General features: G+C 41.8%; 1 protein-coding gene across 1 annotated transcript in view; it reads right to left on the reverse strand.

Moving 5' to 3' along the window:
• The window catches only part of LOC139406752 (cadherin-2-like), a 73,318-nt gene that overhangs the window by 21,365 nt on the left and 31,701 nt on the right, over nucleotides 1–20,252 (reverse strand). Inside the window, exons 3-13 of the mRNA XM_071149748.1 lie at nucleotides 10,272–10,516; nucleotides 8,098–8,271; nucleotides 7,396–7,551; nucleotides 6,176–6,320; nucleotides 5,923–6,095; nucleotides 5,659–5,796; nucleotides 5,195–5,380; nucleotides 3,556–3,809; nucleotides 2,304–2,446; nucleotides 1,249–1,482; nucleotides 673–906 (exon numbers count right to left, since the gene is read on the reverse strand). Coding sequence (XP_071005849.1) covers nucleotides 673–906; nucleotides 1,249–1,482; nucleotides 2,304–2,446; nucleotides 3,556–3,809; nucleotides 5,195–5,380; nucleotides 5,659–5,796; nucleotides 5,923–6,095; nucleotides 6,176–6,320; nucleotides 7,396–7,551; nucleotides 8,098–8,271; nucleotides 10,272–10,516 — 2,082 coding nt within the window. The remainder of the gene's footprint in view (nucleotides 1–672; nucleotides 907–1,248; nucleotides 1,483–2,303; nucleotides 2,447–3,555; nucleotides 3,810–5,194; nucleotides 5,381–5,658; nucleotides 5,797–5,922; nucleotides 6,096–6,175; nucleotides 6,321–7,395; nucleotides 7,552–8,097; nucleotides 8,272–10,271; nucleotides 10,517–20,252) is intronic.

Genomic DNA, 20,252 nt, shown 5'->3' on the forward strand with positions numbered 1-20,252 from the left:
CCTGTCGAGAAAGGTAGTGATGTTACGTTTGATGCTGGAGATTCCGAGGCATGCGTCAACATTGCTAAGTAGTGTACTTTGAAGCAGTGTGCCGATGCCTGTATCCTTTTATCAGAAGCACATGATCAATGGCGTCCGAAGCTTCGTTTGGTCGAACAACCAACTAATTGGTTTGGTATTGGTTTGGTATTAGAAAAAAAGGCCACGCTGCGCACACGCTATGGGGTATGGGATGTCATCTATAATGATTTGGCTGCTCTAAATGATTTTGATCAGGAGGTGCCACTAGTGTACACTATGTTGATCAAAGCCTCGTAATGAACATGTTTCGACACAATTGGTTGGAAAATCTCGATGCTTCAGGAAACTTCATGTCTCCAACACTAGAGAAAGGTATTATCTGACGTATGTACTGGGGTACAATTATGTACCTACAGTATAACTAAAAGTACAAAGGAGGTCAGGGTACCACCCCAGTGACAAGCGGAGACACACTTTTAGGAACAAATCCAAACATTTATTTCTGAGATTGTACTGGAGCTATAAAAATACCCAGATAGGAGAATGTGGGAGATAAGGCAGGGGATATGGCTGTGTGCTGTTAGTGTTGGTGTGTGCAAGTCTGCTTGAGTGTGTGGGTAAGCCTGTCCTAGCCTGTATAACCAGACTCACCTAGCAGTATGATGATACAGATGAGGATTGCGATGATGGCTCCAGTGCCCAGCCCTGCTGCGATGATGCGTTCCATGTCCACGCAGTCTCCATGGTGATCACACTGACACACCTTGACCTGTAGGTAGGATGTATTGGACATGGGCAGGTTGCCTGAGTCTGTGATGATGATAGGAACCTCATAGATACCACTCTCCAGAAAACCTATCCGCAGCCTGATCTGAGCATATTCACCTGGGATAGGGACACACAGAGAGAGAGGGGGAGGAGAAGAGAGAACGAGAGAGAGGGGGGAAGGGAGAGAGAGGGGGAAGAGAGAGAGAGGTGGGGAGGAAAAGAGAGTTTGTGGGGAGTTACAGATGGAGGTTGAGAGTTTTAGAGACAAAGACAGGAAATAAGAGTGTGAGAGAGAGAGAACATGGGAGAGTAATAGAGGGAAGGATAAAGAAAGAAAGAGAGCGAGATGGGGGAGAATGTTCAACAAGTTATTTAGTCATGCCAATAAAACATTTTTGAATTCAATTCAGTTGAGAAAGAGAAATGGAGCAAAAGAGGGGAAAAAGCAGACAGACTAACCATTGAGGCGTGTGAGGGTCCAGTTCCTGCGTGCATCTGCCGGCCGCTTGGCCAGTTCGAAGGCGAAGGGGCCGGCGTTAGGGGTCAGATCGGGGTCACTGGCGGTGATGTTGATGGTGTTGGGCTCAGGCTTCTCACACATCTCCACCTCCGGAGGGAAGACACGAGGAGCATTGTCATTTATGTCCAACAGGTACATCTGTAATGTACCTGTACCACTGGCTGGGGGGATGCCTGAGAGAGGGAGGATAAAGGGATGGAGGAAAGAGAGATGGAGAGACTAGTGAGATAAGCAAAGTGAAGAAAATGGCACCTTACATAGACAGGAATAAAAACAATAAAAACAATGTTTGGTGCAACATAGATACTGTACTGAACTATATGTTGAAAGGAACACATTACAGGCACATTACAGCACTCATACCAAACAGGATTCATGCTGTCATACATAATATTATGTCACACCCCAAACCATATTGCAACACTCAAATTTCTTAAAACAACACTCCGTCAACAGCTACATATGACTTCAGTGAAACTAACCTCCTAAATAAGAGATGAGAGAAATGTATGATCAAACACACCAGTAGGGTGAGTAAGGGAATGAGGGAGAGGGAAATCAGTATGTTAGGGAGGCTGCCTGAGGCACACAGCTGACCTGTGTGTGTGTGTGTGTGTGTGTGTGTGTGTATTTGCCAAAAGCACAATGAAGAGCTCAGTCAGGATTGTGCTGAGACGCAGCAGGGGCTTTCTGTGCGTGAGTGGTGTTTTTAGAGTCTGTGTATGTGAACACTAGCTTGTGTGCTCATGTGTATACATATAATTTTCTGTAGTAGTACTACCATTGTCATCTGATATTTTCCTTTCTTTTTCGGGGGGGGGGACAAGATATTTATCTTATCGCGCCAAGAAAGTGAGTCAAACTAAATGGATTGTAATTGAATTGAATTGATGTGAATAGTGAGATTTAGCTCTAAGTGCTTCTCTGCATGAGTACTCCACACAGCTATACACTGTAAGTTCCAAAAACAGTACAGGTCCACCCGCACTCTCACCATTGTCAGTGGCCATGAAGGTGATGTTGTAGAGGTTATTCTTCACATATGGAGACTCTCTGTCCAGCACAGCGATGGTGGAGATCCGCCCGTTTACAGGGTCTATCTTCAGCCAATTAGCAGGGTCGAACACCTTGGCGTACCTTAAAATCAACCAATGAGATGACAGTACAGAATTTACCCTTTGCTAAGCCCCGCCCCCCTTGGTTACTGTTGCAACCTCAGACTACATTTTCCCAGGAAGCCCAATACATCACTCAAACCACTGGTGAAATCCCCTCACAATGATCTCAAACTGTGTTTTCATACGGGGAAATTACTCAGGAGTTTGACATTTCAGCCTGTTTTGGTGGGAGGGAGATTTGGCCTTCCATGGCGACATCCCCATGCAGTAAATTAGTTAATAGACCAATAAGAGAGTTTCAAACCACTCTGCCAAAACCAGCTAATTTTCCATTTCCTCTTTCTACTCATACCACTCTCAGACAGTCCAAACAACATTTTTGCTTGAGAAATATTTCAATTTATTTTTGACCTTTTTAATTGAAAACAATCACAGTAAGGTACTCAATTTCTGCCCAGAAATGATTTGATATTACAATAAAAACGGGTGCATTGGACCTTTAAGTGGCTAGCTAGCAATGTAAGGTGGTTAATGAGACTGAGAGCTAGCAAACAATATAACAAAAGTATAATTTGGATAAAAATAAATAATCAACAGGCTCTGCATTTCAGGAATCACAGTAGCAGGTTCCTCTGGTGCACTGTTTGGTTATTTAGCCATTTAAACAATTGCTTTTTTCAAGAAATGCTCTCTGTTTTTGCCATTGCCCTCACCAGCTTATATGAGTTTGAAACATGAGCTTATTCGAGGTGTCAGACTTGACGACAGTTCCTATCCATTGGAGCATTGCGAATGGATAGGAACTTTGGAGCGGGTCAATTACAACAGGAAGTAACGCGAAACTATGTAATGCATTTGAAACATACACATTCAACACATAAAAAAACACATTGACGCGGCAGGTAGACTAGTGGTTAGAGCATTGGGCCAGTAACCAGAAGGTTGCTAGATCAAATCTCTGAGCTGACAAGGTAAAAATCTTTTGTTTTGCCCCTGAACAAGGCTGTTAACCCACTGCTCCTAGGCTGTCGTTGTAAATAAGAATTTGTTCTTAACTGACTTGCCTAGTTAAAAATATATATATATTAGCTAACATGCCCAATGCTGATCCCTCTCTCATCTACTTACCGTATGTTCTGTTGCATGTATCTGTCAGGGTCCTGTGCTGTAAAGGTGGTGAGTAGCGAGCCGCCCGGTAGCCCCTCCTCTAGTTTGATGACTTTGGGGTTGGGGGAGAACTCTGGGCTCTCGTTGACGTCTGTGATGCGTACAGACACGGTGGCGGTGGACTGACGGGGCAGGTGGATACCACGGGCCAGGGAAACCTCGTTCTCAGCCAGTACCGTCAGCACGAAGGAACGACTCACCTCATAGTCTATAGGCTGGAGAGATACACACATACCAGTTAGCCACGCAGTTTACACTTCAATTTGTTTGTAAATCTTACATACCAAAGCTCTCAATTTGAAAACAGACGTAATGTACAGTGGCTTCAGAAAGTATTCAAACCCCTTGACTTTTTCCACATTTTGTTGTGTTATAGCCTGAATTTAAAATGTATTAAATTGAGATTTCTTGACACAATACTCCATAATAAGTGGAATTTTGTTTTTAGAAATGTTTACAAATTAATTAAAAATGAAAATCTGAAATGTCTTGAGTCAACTATTCAACCCCTTTGTTATGGAAAGCCGAAATAAGTTCAGGAGTAAAAATGCTCTTAATGAGTCACATACCGTAAGTTGCATGGACTCACTTTAGCATGGTGAAGTTATTCACTACACTTTGGATGGTGTATCAATCCACCCACTCACTACAAAGACACAGGCATCCTTCCTAACTCAGTTGCCGGAGTGGAAGGAAACCACTAAGGTATTTCACCATGAAGAAAACCACTAAGCGAATTCACCATGAAGGAAACCACTAAGCGATTTCACCAAAAAAACATGGCAAAGAAAGGAACTTTCAAAGTTTTATGTTTGGGGCAAATCTAATGCAACACATTACTGAGTACCACTCTTCATATTTTTAAGCATGGTGGTGGCTGCATGATGTTATGGGTGTGCTTGCCAAGGTCTGGGGAGTTTTTTATGATTAAAAAGACATGGAATAGAGCTAAGCACAGGAAAAATCCTAAAGGAAAACCTGCTTCAGTCTGCTTGCCAACAGACACTGGGAGACAAATTCCAGCAGGTCAATAACCTAAAATACAAGGCAAAATATACAGTATACTGGAGTTGCTTACCAAGATTACATTAAATGTTCTTGAGTGGCCTAGTTACAGTTTTGACTTAAATCAGCTTTAAAATCTATGGCTGTCTAGCAATGATCAACAACCAACTTGACAGAGCTTGAAGAATTTTTCAAAGATTAATGTGCAAACATTGTATAATCCAGGTTTGCAAAACTCTTAGAGATTTACCCATAAAGACTCACAGCTGTAATCACTGCCAAATGTGATTCTAACACATATTTACTCAGGGATGTGAATACTTATGTAAATTAGATATTTCTGTATTTAATTTTCAATACACTTGCAAAAATGTCTAAAAACATGTTTTCACTTCGTGTGTAGATGGGTAAGAAAAACATGTATTTAATCAATTTTGCATTCAGGCTATAACACAACAAAATGTAAAATAAGTCTGTGCTGTATCTCTGTCTCTTTGTCTGCATGTATATACAGGTATATGCTGTAAAAGTTCATTTTCCATTCATAAAAAAATACATTGGAAATATTTCTCATCAGAGCTGTGTAAATCCATACCTTAACCACAGTGACCAGTCCCTCATTGGTGGTGAGGTCAGTGGGGATGGAGAAGCGTCCAGTGGGGTCTCCAGCTGTGATCCTGTACACAGTACTCCAGGCTGCACTGTGGGGCTGGTCCTTATCTGTTACTGTCAGATTAGCTACGATCACATTCACACGGTTCTCCTGCACCTCTCCATAGAACTACAGAGCGAGGGGAAGTGAAAGAGAGAGGTGGGAGTGAAAGATGAAAATATTGCTCAATAATAGGAGAAAGATAGCCTCTTTTGATAAAACATTTGGTTTATTTGAAAAAATATATCATTCTGTGTTTTTTTTCTTCTGTGTTTGAGAGAGAAAGTGTGTGTGTCTGTTTGTACGTGTTTGTGTATTGTATGTCTGTATGCATCTGTGTGTGCACATTTGTGTGTGTGTATGTCTGTCTATCTGTCAGTATGTCTGTTTGTCTGTCTGTGACTTACTTTGTCAGCGGTGAACTCTGGGGGGTTATCATTGACGTCAGTGATCCTGATGATAGCCGTAGCTGTGTTAGACAGGCCATAGGTTGGGTTCCCCTCCATGTCAGTAGCCTGGATGATTAACGTGTACTGAGGAACTTTCTGGAAGAAGGAAGACAACAGGGTACAGGCCCATGTTACAGCGTATAATATAGACAGTCTATATTGTGAACACACAATCATAAAAACATTGATACACATTGACAGACAGCACACACACACACACACCTCTCTGTCTAGCCCTGCAGCCACAGTGATGATTCCTCCTGTCTTGTTGTTGATGGTGAACATGTTGGATGAGGGGTTTTCAGGATTCTGAGATATAATCTTGTATCGGAGCATCCCATTGGCTGTTTTAGGGTCATCCTTGTCCAGTGACGTAACTGTCATCACAAAGGACCCTGGGAACATGAACCAAACAAGTCAATTAAAACCTCTCACACAATGGAATATACGTGCATGCGTGCGTGTGCGCTGTTACCTGGTTTGGATCCCTCTGGTACTGATCCGTTGTAGATGGTGTGTGTAAACTCTGGTCTGTTGTCATTCATGTCTATGACGTTGATGACGATGTCTATGGGGTTCTCTATCTGGTTCCCATTCAGGTCCACAGCATGGGCTCGCAGCTACACGGATGCATACAGTAGTACAGGTTAAACGCATGTTAAGGGCGTGGGCTTTCAACTATAGACACACAAATACAGGTTCATGGTTAGACACACTTATGGGAATGGTATGGGCTCGCAGTTCCAGAGACTAATACAGGGTTAGGGCATGGTTGTCTTAACCTGGTTAAACCAGACTGTTAGCATAGCGTTCAGTCTGAATTCACCAGGCCATGGCTGTTCTCTTTCTATCACATTTGTTTCCAACTCGATAACTCATGACTTTCCCTCTTCTCTTGTTTTCGCTCTCACATGGATCAGAAAGGATTCCATATGTGTAAGCAATATGGTAATAGCTCCTCATAGACCTTGGATAGGATTGGTGTAGTTTTCAGCGTTTTGCTTACACTTCATAGGGCAATCCACCAAGGGCAGAGAGAGGGGAAGGGTGTAAGTTATCGGGATTGGAACAGGGCTATTGACTCTGAGGTTTGTATATACTTGGCCTCTCAAGGTTGGATCTAAGGATTCTTAAGTGTTTCTCTCCTAGGGCCTCTCCCCTACTGCTCTCTAACAGAGAGCACTACAGGGATGAAAGCTGAGTACGCTCCGCTGTACACTGTACCCTGTCTCCAAAACAGCCATGGCAGAGAGGTAGAGGCCTACCGCTAGGAGGGGAGTAGTAGCTGCCATAACATACAGCTGTTACAGTACCTACTCCTATACCCTGTCTCATAGCTGCAATCCTGGCTGTGCAGCTCCCTATACCATGTCTCCAGTACTGCCACGGCAACACCTAATTAGTATTCACGACAGAGCTTCAGTGACTCTGACAGCTACATCACTCTATGAATATTCACGAGGTGGCCCCATCCTTCATGCAAATGCTCTGCTGCAGATCATAGTTGCTTGTGTGTCTGCATTGAGTGTGTTCTCAAGATCAAAGTTTCCTGTCCAACTTACTCTGTATGGCGTTTTACTACATTTCACATAGACCGATAAAGAATGTTGGCCACCAAGTCACCCATTATGGAGTAATTGACAGGAATGTGGATGCTAAATCTACTCATTCTAGTTCTATGAGCTGAACACTTACATGGAAGTTGGAGATGTGTTCCCGATCGAGGGGTTTGGTAACAGAGAGCTGGCCAGAGATGGGGTTGATGATAAAGATCCCGGTCGGAGACTGGTCAGCACCGGGTCCAGTCACACTGTAACGCAGGAGACTGTTCTTATCACGGTCCGACCGGATCTAGCAGGAGGGAGAGAGACAGAGGGAGGTAGAGTGAGAGATATTCCCAGTTTAGATACAGTACATTTACAACCACACTTTTATTCAAAACATATTTAGCTCCCCTCAACACCATACATGGGCTGTATAGTACAAACAGGAAACAGCAGATGCACCATAAACCTTAATAAACATGTTTAAATCACCATCCCACTCCCATTAACCCCCTGACTCAGCCTTATGCCGCTGATTACAATATAAATATATCAGCAGATGGTGTTAGGAGGAAATAGTGCGCTTTTCATACACTGGAACCACACACATACAGTACATACTGTACATATACACAAAAACTGTACACACAAACACACACTATAAAACCCTGTGAGCTAGTGGGGAAATGTGTAAAATGTGTCCTTTGAACTGTGTGTGTTGTGTGTGTGTGTCTCTGTGTTCCAAATCAAACTGTATTTGTCACATGCGCCGAATACAACATGTGTAGACTTTACCGTGAAATGCTTACTTACAACCCGTTTGTGTGTGTCTCCGTGTATGTGTCTCCCCTACCCTGACTAGCTCCTCGGGGAACTGTCCTCGTGAGTTCTCAGGGACGTTGATGGGGGGAATGACCCAGTCCCTCTTCACCCGCCTCAGAGATCCATCGTCCCCAACGACCAAGCTGTGCCATGGAAACACGATCTCTCGCACCTGCTGAGTCACAGCTGCAGAGCTGGAGTTCACCTGCAGAGATGAGACAACAACAAAGGTTACACACACACACACACACGCACACGCACACACATGCACACATGCACACACACACACACACACACACACACACACACACACACACACACACACACACACACACACACACACACACACACACACACACACACACGCACAGAGACACACAGATTACTCAGACCCACACACCAACACACACAAAAACACTATGACAAACACTATGATTTAGTGTATTCATGGCCTCGTTCCACAGAGCTGGATTACTGACATCATTTCTGAGGACCTGACCAATGATCAGACTGGCTGGCTGGCTGTGTATGTAACCTGTGTGTGTGTCCTCATATATATTTGCAGCCTAGGAATGCAGTTTTGTTTCCTCCACACTCTAATCTGAATTTGAATACAACCCTTCAGCCATCTCATCCTCTCGCTGCATCCCTCCACCTAATCTCTATCCCTATATTTTCATCCTTTCTCTCTTTCACTTCATTCTCTCCATCTTTCCCCTATATACCCTCATCCAACAGCCTTATTCTGCGTCATAACTCTCCCACTTGCCTCTCCAAACCTTCCCTCTCCTTCCTTCCTCCCTTTTCTCAGAGTATTCTCATCCATCCGTCTGTTGAGCGAGCTAGCTGACTAATAGCTGCCTAACACTCCACTTGTTCAATTTCACAGCTTTTATTCACAAGTTTGGTATCGGTGGTATTTTAACAGCTTTTTCTTTCCTCACACTGTTTTTCCTGCTCCCACAGAATGCTGAGAGACATTAATGGACACACTAAGCATATGGCACTGCACTATTTCTGGGAAAATGTTTACTGGGGAATGTCTCCTCATATATAGAGGACCTCCTTATTGCTCTAATTAACACACAGCAGGCAGTAGCACCACAAAGCAAATTGTTGAGGTTTAAAGAACAAACAAAGTAACACGAAAAGTTTTAAATCATTACTGAACGTGTTGAATCTGTGGACCCATATAGATGCCAAAACTGTGTTAAACACTGCTTAGTGTAAAACCTTATTCAAATATTTCCCAGAGTGCCTTGGCTTTCAAGTAAATTGTAGAATTACCACCTATGACTCTATTTGTTAGTGACAGAGTGGGGTCCTGTGGCCTTCACCAAGTGAGATCCTAAGTGAAAATGTTACCATTAAAAATAATACATATTTAACACAATATGTATTTCATAAGGATTTATTTTGAGGGCTTAGTTTTACACTAACACGGGGTCCTGAAACGTGAATTATTGCACCCATTACTGAAACGTTTGATCCAGTTTAGATGCTTTAGGTCGTCTTATAGCTTAGTCTTTCCAACCCTGGTAAATTGTCTGAATACAGGTTGTGGGTGATAAAAAGGTGGACATCCCAACACTGTCTGGTTTCCAATAAGAATTACACATCACCTTGAAAGCAGAAAATGGAACAACCATGTCCCTGCCACTAACAACTTGAGTCATGGGTGTAAACTCAATTAGAATAAGGCTTTACACTAAGCAGTGTGTTAATTTAACACTTTTGGGGTGTCTAAATGGGCCCACAGACTCACAACACTTTCAGTGTTGATTAAACACTCAGTGTTAAATTAGTTTGTTTTTTAAAACTGAAGAATTTGCTGTGCAGATGCTTTCTGCATTCCAAATGCTACCCTGTTCCCTACATAGTGCACTACTATTGACCAGGGACCTGGTGAAAAATAGCACACTATAAAGGAAATAGGGTGACATCTGGGATGCACTCTGTACTGTAGTGAGCCTCGTCTTCTTTCTGTGGTTATCAGCACTTTACTGGCCATCAACGACTAACAGAGTAGGTACATACCCCCGATAACATTATACTTCATCATCTTGTTTAGGGCCAGGAGTTTTTACAGAATGCATGGGTTGTGTTTTCATTTCCGCATGGGCCACATATGCGTAGTGTAAAAGTGTATTGCTTTAGATAAGTTGTCTGTTAAATGAAATAGAAAATCGGTATTACATCCCAGACCTGTTTGATGAGTTTGTGTTCTGTCGTCTCTGGCTTTCCGTCGTTCCGGAGGAGGAGGTAAACATGCGTCTTCCAATCCTCCTTGGTCTCCAGATCCCTTGCTCGCACCACCAAGGCGCTCTTCCTGTCACCAAGACGGAAGGCATGCCGGGCGTACACCGTGCCATCCTCATCCAGCCTGAAGTCCTCCACGTCAACCACCTCCAACAGAACCCTGTCGCCCAGGCCACAGTCTGCGAACCTCACTGCAGGGAGAGAGAGCGAGAGAGATGTCAGCCAGATTTGAAAACAGAGGAAGACAACATACAGTACCAGTCAAAAGTTTGGACACGCCTACTCATTCAAGGGTTTTTGTTCATTTTTACTATTTTCTACAGTGTAGAATAATAGTGGAGTCATCAAAACCATGAAATAACACATATGGAATCATGTAGTAAGCAAAAAAGCATTAAACAAATCAAATATATTTGATATTTGAGATTCTTCAAAGTAGCCACTCTATGCCTTAATGACAAATTTGCACACTCTTGGCCTTCTCTCAACCAGCTTCACCTGGAATGCTTTTCAAACAGTTCCCACATATGCTGAGCACTTGTTGGCTGCTTTTCCTTCATTCTACAGTCCAACACATCCCAAACCATCTCAATTGGGTTGAGGTCAGGTGATTGTGGAGGCCAGGTCATCTGAAGCAGCACTCAATCGCTCTCCTTCTTGGTCAAATTGCCCTTACACAACCTGGAGGTGTGTTTTGGATCATTGTCCTGTTGAAAAACAAATGATAGTCCCAATAAGCGCAAACCAGGTGTAATGGCGTATTGTTGCAGAGTGCTGTGGTAGCCATGCTGGTTAAGTGTTCCTTTGAATTCTAAATAAATCACAGACAGTGTCACCATCACACCTCCTCCTCTATGCTTCACGGTGGGAACCACTTATGCGGAGGTCATCCATTCACCTATTCTGCGTCTCACAATGACATGATGGTTGGAGCCAAAAATCACAAATTTGGACCAATTTGACCAAAGGACAGATTTCTAACGGTCTAAGCAAGTCTCTTCTTATTATTGGTGTCCTTTAGTAGTGGTTTCTTTGCAGCAATTCAACCATGAAGCCTGATTCACACAATATCCTCTGAAAAGTTGATTTTGAGATGTGACTGTTGAACTCTGTGAAGCATTTATTTGGGCTGCAATCTGAGGTGCAGTTAAATCTAATGAACTTATCCTCTGCAGTAGAGGTATCTCTGGATCTTCTTTTCCTGTGGTGGTCCTCGTGAGAGACAGCTTCATTATAAAGTTTGAAGGTTTTTGTGACTGCATTTGTATAAACTTTCAAAGTTCTTGAAATTTTCCGGATTTGACTAACCTTCCTGTCTTAAAATAATGATGGACTGTAATTTCTCTTTGCTTATTTGAGCTGTTCTAGCCATAATATGGACTTTTTACCAAATAGGGCTATCTTCTGTATATCACCCGTACCTTGTAACAACATAACTGATTGGCTCAAATTAACTTTTAACAAGGCACACATGTTATTTGAAATGCATTCCAGGTGACTACCTCATGAAGCTGGTTGAGAAAATGCCAAGCGTGTGCAAAGCTGTCATCAAGGCAAAGGGTGACTACTTTGAAAAATCTCAAATCTCAAATATATTTTGAACTATATAACACTTTTTTGGTTACTACATGATTCCATGTTTGTTATTTTATAGTTTTGATGCCCTCACTATTATTTTACAATGTAGAAAATAGTAACAATAAAGAAAAACCCTTGAATGAGTAGGTGTATCCAAACCTTTGACTTGTACTGTATATACATATAAAGTGGGGCAAAAAGTATTTAGTCAGCCACCAATTGTGCAAGTTCTCCCACTTAAAAAGATGAGAGAGGCCTGTAATTTTCATCATAGGTACACTTCAACTATGACAGACAAAATGAGAAAAAAATGCAGAAAATCACATTGTAGGATTTTTGATGAATTTATTTGCAAATTATGGTGGAAAATAAGTATTTGGTCACCTACGAACAAGCAATATTTCTTGCTCTCACAGACCTGTAGCTTCTTCTTTAAGAAGCTCCTCTGTCCTCCACTCGTTACCTGTATTAATGGCACCTGTTTGAACTTGTTATCAGTATAAAAGACACCTGTCCACAACCTCAAACAGTCACACTCCAAACACCACTATGGCCAAGACCAAAGAGCTGTCAAAGGACATCAGAAACAAAATTGTAGACCTGCACCAGGCTGGGAAGACTGAATCTGCAATAGGTAAGCAGCTTGGTTTGAAGAAATCAACTGTGGGAGCAATTATTAGGAAATGAAAGACATACACGACCACTGATAATCTCCCTCGATCTGGGGCTCCACGCAAGATCTCACCCCGTGGGGTCAAAATGATCACAAGAACGGTGAGCAAAAATCCCAGAACCACACGGGAGGACCTAGTGAATGACCTGCAGAGAGCTGGGACCAAAGTAACAAAGCCTACCATCAGTAACACACTACGCCGCCAGGGACTCAAATCCTGCAGTGCCAGACGTGTCCCCCTGCTTAAGCCAGTACATGTCCAGGCCCGTCTGAAGTTTGCTAGAGAGCATTTGGATGATCCAGAAGGAGATTGGGAGAATGTCATATGGTCAGATGAAACCAAAGTATAGCTTTTTGGTAAAAACTCAATTCGTCATGTTTGGAGGACAAAGAATGCTGAGTTGCATCCAAAGAACATCATACCTACTGTGAAGCATGGGGGTGGAAACATCATGCTTTGGGGCTGTTTTTCTGCAGAGGGACCAGGACGACTGACCCGTGTAAAGGAAAGAATGAATGGGGCCATGTATCGTGAGATTTTGAGTGAAAACCTCCTTCCATCAGCAAGGGCATTGAAGATGAAACGTGGCTGGGTCTTTCAGCATGACAATGATCCCAAACGCACCGCCCGGGCAACGAAGGAGTAGCTTCGTCAGAAGCATTTCAAGGTTCTGGAGTGGTCTAGCCAGTCTCCAGATCTCAACCCCATAGAAAATCTTTGGAGGGAGTTGAAAGTCCGTGTTGCCCAGCAACAGCCCCAAAACATCACTGCTCTAGAGGAGATCTGCATGGAGGAATGGGCCAAAATACCAGCAACAGTGTGTGAAAACCTTGTGAATACTTACAGAAAACGTTTGACCCCTGTCATTGCCAACAAAGGGTATATAACAAAGTATTGAGATTGACCAAATACTTATTTTCCACCATAATTTGCAAATAAATTCATAAAAAATCCTACAATGTGATTTTCTGGATTTTTATTTCTCATTTTGTCTGTCATAGTTGAAGTGTACCTATGATGAAAATTACAGGCCTTTCTCATCATTTTAAGTGGGAGAACTTGCACGATTGGTGGTTGACTAAATACTTTTTTTGTCCCACTGTACATATATTACTCTGCGACTAAAATAATCTTGGCGACCAACAACCTAAAGACCAAACAATCGACCTGTCAACTAATTGGGGTCAGCCCTAAAATGTAGTAATGACCAAATTGGCTACATTTCATTAAATGGACAAATCTGTGAACTGTCTTGCAAGTTTTCAATTGACACAATACCTGTTAGCCAAGGTGTCAGCTAGAGATTACGTGCAGGAGCTTGCAGGGAGTTGTAGTTGTATATGATATCTACTAGAGACTAATATATTGATAAAACTCACCTTGTCTGAGAGAGATTTACATGGTTATCAAAACATCAAGCCAGGGTAGACCTACACGAAACACAGCCTTTATTTTAAGTGTTTCTAAAAATCCCCTATTGGAAAAATGAATGGTGGAAATACAATTGGAACCATTTGACCACTAGGTTTTATGGGTATTATGACACCTCGACTGTGGGGCTCTATTGATAACTAAAATAGCAGTGCAGATGGAACTCTTTTGCTAAGTACAGAGATGTATTCTAGGTAATGCGTGTTTATGGAACTGTTATAGACTTTGTGGTGCAGAACAACGATTAGTGTATTCAAAACCCAGGTGGGGTAATACTTTAACTGCACAACGTACCACTAACTTTAAAACCTCCATACCATTTCATGACTTTATTTATAATTGTTTGGGATGGTTTGAGACCATCTGGGACCATCACGTGAAATCCTAATGACTGGTAAAACAAATGTTATGAGGAACTCTCACAAACATCCTAACATGGGGAAAAAAAAACGTGAATTTCACATATGAAATGTCACAAGTGAAGTGTTCCAAAAACACATTTTAACATGTGAAATGTTTAATGTCACATGAAGTGTTCCATGTGATTTTCCACATCAAATCGACGATAGATTTATTGGCAAGAATACATTTTTGGATGGCTTATTTGTTACCATAATTATACAGTATATCCCCACACTTTAAAAAAGAATAGAATGGTCACGGTACAATGTTTTTCTTTGGTTCACAAAAGAAACGGTACCTTTTAGGGTACATGTCCGGATAATCTTAGTATAATGGTATGTTTTTTCTACACAATATATTCAATACAAGGTACAATTATTACTGCACTTTGAAATGTAGGCGGTGGCAATGTGCTCGTTCGGGCTCATTAGCATATTTGGGGGCATAGTTTAAAATATGTTGTATTTGTGCCAACTGTCTGAAAATGTTGTATGAGTTTAAGTGGTTTATCGTTATGTTGTCGACAGTTGAGCATATCTTTTGACACTGTCAATTCTGCAAAGGTTGTGTGATCTTGTGACAATCAAGCGATGCATTGTTAAGAGCTTGCTGTTGAATTTTACAGTAGCTGGATGGAAGCTGGTTCACAGGAAGATAATGTCACATTTTCCACAACTTATTGTCATCTAGCTACAAGGTATTGTATGCGTCACAGTAAATTACTTTAGCTCATGTCACACTCACTGAACTGATGGTGTGGCAGTGAAGTGAGTACTACATTATCATGACAAGCTATATATGAAATATTCTATGGCTCTTTGGTATGCCATGCAATTATGTCAGCCTTTAACAGGGCTGGAGAACTGACAATCTTAATAAACAGAATACAACAGAGCACATTAACTGGGATGACAGAGCTAGCTGAAAGCCACACCTCCAATATTTGGTTAGACTGTCACTGCTAGCTTACAATTAAAAGTAATGTCAGCCAGAAACGTATTGAATAATGTTTCCGGTTCAGAAAATACAAATTGCAGTTAACTTACTGGAAAATACACAATTACATTTTTACAGTGGAGCTCATTAGGGACACATGTGCTTACAAAGTTTGCAGAACAGACAGTGTCAAAGGAGGTGCTCAACTTGCATCAGAACAACCATCAAACACGTAAACCCTTAACTGCTACAACACTTTGACTGACGGTTGGTGCAAATACGCATTTGGCCATGTCCCCAAATATGCTAATGAGCCCCACCAGTACATTACCACCACCTATCAATGATGACCGTGCCTTTTACCTACAAGGTACCGAACTGTACCATGTGAGTACCCCAAGGAACAACACTGTACCCTAACCATACCCTTATTTATTTTTGGGGTATTTTAATACATGTTCCAAGCAAAAAGTATGAACCTAATGGCACTGCAGTAACACTGATGCACTCAACCAAGCAGTTGCAAGTTCAAATCCCTGAAGCGTTCATATATACTCTGTCAAAGTGTCCTTGGGCACTGGTAGATTCAAATTAATGTAAAGTTGGTGGTGATTTTACATAATTCTGGGCAGCATTTAGCGAAGTGCAGGAAGGTCATTTTGCCAATATGTTTGTAGCCTTATCTCCTTTATGCTCACAGAACTTGTGGTTTTGCAGAACATGTCGCAGGACATTTCAGGTTGGTAGTGACCAAAAGGTTTCATGTTCAAATCCCAGTTAAGGCTGAGTCCCAAGTGTGGTCATGGTACTAGATAATAGTAAAAAAAAATTTTACACTAAATGAAAGCAGCATACTGTCTTTTTACAGAAATTACACCTTGTTGTATATATTTTAGGCAAAGTGCAAAAACATATTCTTGGCAATATACAGACAGGTATGTATAGCCAATCTCCATTATGTCCACAGTCCTGGTGGTGCAGCAACCGAAAGGTTGTGAGTTCAAATCCAAAGTGAGTTTGAGTCCCAAATAATCCAGAGGACCATGACAAAATGTTCTAAAGACATTATTGTGGACATCTCTGAAACAATATGGGAACCAGACAAAACCTGCAAGGGACAATGAATTTATACATCAATAATGTGCCACAAAGTAAAATATTCTCAATGACAACTGGGTTTTAAAATGTTTTCACAAATATAGTTTCATGGTATCACATTTTGAATTTCTGCAACCCCATGTTGTCACATTTACTTCAAACCAGCAGTATACTCTAACACCATGTATCCCACTGCTGGTTTGCTGCTAAAGCTAAGCATGGTTGGTCCTGGTCAGTCCCTGGATGGGAGACCAGATGGTGTTGGAGGGCCAGTAGGAGGCACTCTTTCCTTTGGTTTAAAAAAATACACCAGGGGTAGTGACTGGGGACATTGCCCTGTGTAGGTTGCTGTTTTTTCGGATGGGATGTTAAACAGGTGTCCTGGCTCTCTGTGGTCACCAAAAGATCCCATGGCACTTATCGTAAGAGTAGGTGTGTTAACCCCGGTGTCCTGGCTAAATTCCCAATCTGGCCCTCATACAATCATGGCCAACTAATCATCACCAGCTTCCAATTGACTCATTCCTCTCCTCTGTAACTTTTGCCCAGGTCATTGCTGTAAATGATAATGTCTTCTCAGTCAATTTAACTGGTAAAATAAAAAAGATTACATGAAATAATGTGGTTTTTCCATAAGCTGTGCCAGGCTTGACCAGACAAAAAGAATTATATTTAAAATACACGCACGCACGCGCACACACACGCGCACCAGATCCCTGCTTTGGGGGCAGCAGAAGGTGGGGTCTTAGCTAGGATTAAACTGAAGCTCAGGACTGATTGTTTTTCTTTGTTTCATCCAGTCAACAGACAGAGAAGTCAGGGCTGGAGCTGCACATCTTCTCTGTTCGTTCTGCAGCAACTGACTCACCATTATGGATCACCTCCTATGTTCTTGCCTTATCTCTGGCTTCACCAATGAGCCACAGCAGAGCCAGTCTGACAGATTCAGAATGTGTGAATGTGAGGGAATATCTGCATAGAGATGGAAACGTTGTAACTGCCATTCCACATGGTTCTCCATAGATCTGTTATGGTACAATGGTTACGTACAATATGGCTGGCTGGACCACAGTCAATAAGCTGCATTAATTCTACCCAGTAAGTTTCTACAGGTAGTTGTTATGTTGGTGCATGAGTCCATGTGTGTTTGTGAGAGTGTATGTGTGCACTTATTTTCCTACATTACTAGGACCCCGATATCCTAATATTTCACCTTAATGTCCTGAAAAGGTAGGAGAACAATAACTTTTTTTTAAAGTCAGGAAGTTTTTCAGCTCCTGAATTTGTTCAAATGCTATTATAAGCTTAAGGGTTAGGTTTAGGTTTAGGGTGTGTGTGTGTGTGTGTCTGTGTGTGTCTGTGTGTTGGTGCATGCGTGCATGCATCAGAAACCAGATCCCAATTCTAAATGTTCCTATTTGAAAAGCATTGAAGATGTCATGACTCTCCTGTGAAGATTTGAAGGATCAGGTTACAGTGGGTCCGCTCTATAGTGCACTATCTCTACCGCAGAAGGGGAGAGATGGAGTAGGCCGCTTTATGGCGCTCGTAAAATACTCTGCTTCTGGGCTCTCTAGTATTGAGATTGGAATGTGACACTTGGCCAAACTTTGACATCAAAATGTTGAAAAATTGAACATTATTTCTGTATTCCAAACAGATGGACTGGTCCGTGGACACTTAAGGAACTGTCATGTTGAATTTGTTTAATTTGGTGACCTCATGAAGAACATGAGAGACACATTGCTGTGTATTTGTATGTATACACTTCTCAATTATGGGGTTTGCATTTGAATGTTGTATAAAATAAATTATTAAGTATAAGAAAGATAACATTGTGATGTTAGCCTTCTAAATGAGAGAATGGATTTTTATATAAAGTAAGAACAATGGTACTCTGAAAGATCCATTCTCAAGAACATGTCCCTATGCAACAAACATTAGTTTGCCTGATCTATCCATTATAACAGAGCTACGAAGGACACGGCGACCAGAGTTAAACAACTAGAGACTCTCTGATGAACTATTCTCCACAGACTGATCCAGTGTTTTCAACGGAGAGACAGCCATGACATACAAACGTAAATATATACATTGCATTTCTAAAATCCAAATAAGCGGTTGTTAGGGTGCTAAATATCCATATTCACAATAAACGTATTCAACCCTATGTATGTAGTGGGTCCATTCTGTTCTCCCTCTGTTTCTTATCTGTCCCCACCCCCTTTCCTTTGTCTACCAAGCTGTCATATCGGTTTCGTCCACTAGGGACTTTTTCTTTGTGTCATGTTAGTAACCAATGTATGACCTATTGTGTATGTGTTTATGCAATTCTGTGATTATTTAGTTAGTTAGTTAATAAATAATTCAGCCAATTTGTATATCACTGGTTCATGATTTATGCTAGGGTTCGTGCAGATATACAAATGTTTGCAACATTCAGAATATGACTCTTGAGGTAATAATGCATTAATAAGTGACTGTAATCAATAAGCTATGAACATTTCTGAAGAGTTAAATTCGGGAAATAGAGACTGTTTAAGAGGTCCAACTTAGTTACATACTTAGCAGCACCAATAGTGTCGATACAGTCATCCAGTCTGGGTAACGGGAACCAATTTGGCATTGTGACAGAATTTACCTTTCGATAATCCGTACATAACCTGGAGGTTTAGGAACCAGAATGCAAGGAGAACTCCAAGGGCTTGAACTTGGCGTAGCCAGGTCATTCTCCAACAAATATTTTACCTCATCCCTCATTATCTTCCTCTTGGAAGCGTAGATACGATATGGGTGTTGCTTGATAGATGTAGCATTTCCAACATTAATGTAATGTTCCAACACGTTTGTGCGAGTAGGAATGCCATTAAAGAGACATGGAAAACTGTGTAGTAGCCTCACAATATCATTGGCCTGTCCATCCGTTAAATGAACCAGACCTGACTGGATAGACAGCAGCATTTCTGGGCAATCTAACACACTGCTGTTGAGTATTGCACAACTCCAATCCATCTCCAACAACATCATCAATATGACAGTCCACTATCATAGCAGTAGTAGCAGAGGAGACAGCAGTACCTTCCTCTGTTTTTGAACTATCTAACTGTGTGATGGGTCGGGTGTGGTATGCTTTCAACATGTTAATGTGACACACACGAGATTGGCGTTGTCTATCAGGAGTTTGAAGCACATAGTCAGTTTCACTTATTTTCTTTTCAATAAGGACCAGAGAAACGAGCTGACAGTGAAGATCCTGGAATAGGTACTTGGTCACCTGGCTGTAGTGGACGAGAAACAGCCTCTTTATCATAGTGTCTTTTCATGCTCCTCTGTGAGGAAGACAGAGCTTCCTTTGCGAGAGCACAAGCTTGGTGTAGGCACTCATGAAAGCGACTAACGTAGTCCAACACATTCTCGTCTCCTGTACACAACTCTTGAGACAATAACTGTTCTTTAAGGACTTTCATTGGTCCTCTCACTGTGTGACCAAACACTAGTTCAGCCGGGCTGAAACCTAGGGACTCCTGCACAGTTTCACGAGCAGCAAACAAAACTAGAGGAACTCCCTCATCCCAATCTTTCTCAGATTCCAAACAATATTTACGTAGCAGACTTCAGTGTCTGATGCCATCTTTCAAGCGCACCCTGAGACTCTGGGTGATAGGCGCTTGACACACGGTGCGTAATTGACAAGGATTTTAACACCTGCTTGAAGAGCTTGGATAGGAAATTGGTACCTTGATCGCTTTGTACCACCTTAGGTAACCCGAATGTTGTGAAGAATTGTATTAAGGCTTTACTCACAGAC

Source organism: Oncorhynchus clarkii, chromosome 4 (genome assembly GCF_045791955.1).
Source record: "Oncorhynchus clarkii lewisi isolate Uvic-CL-2024 chromosome 4, UVic_Ocla_1.0, whole genome shotgun sequence".
Taxonomy (NCBI): Eukaryota; Metazoa; Chordata; class Actinopteri; order Salmoniformes; family Salmonidae; genus Oncorhynchus; species Oncorhynchus clarkii.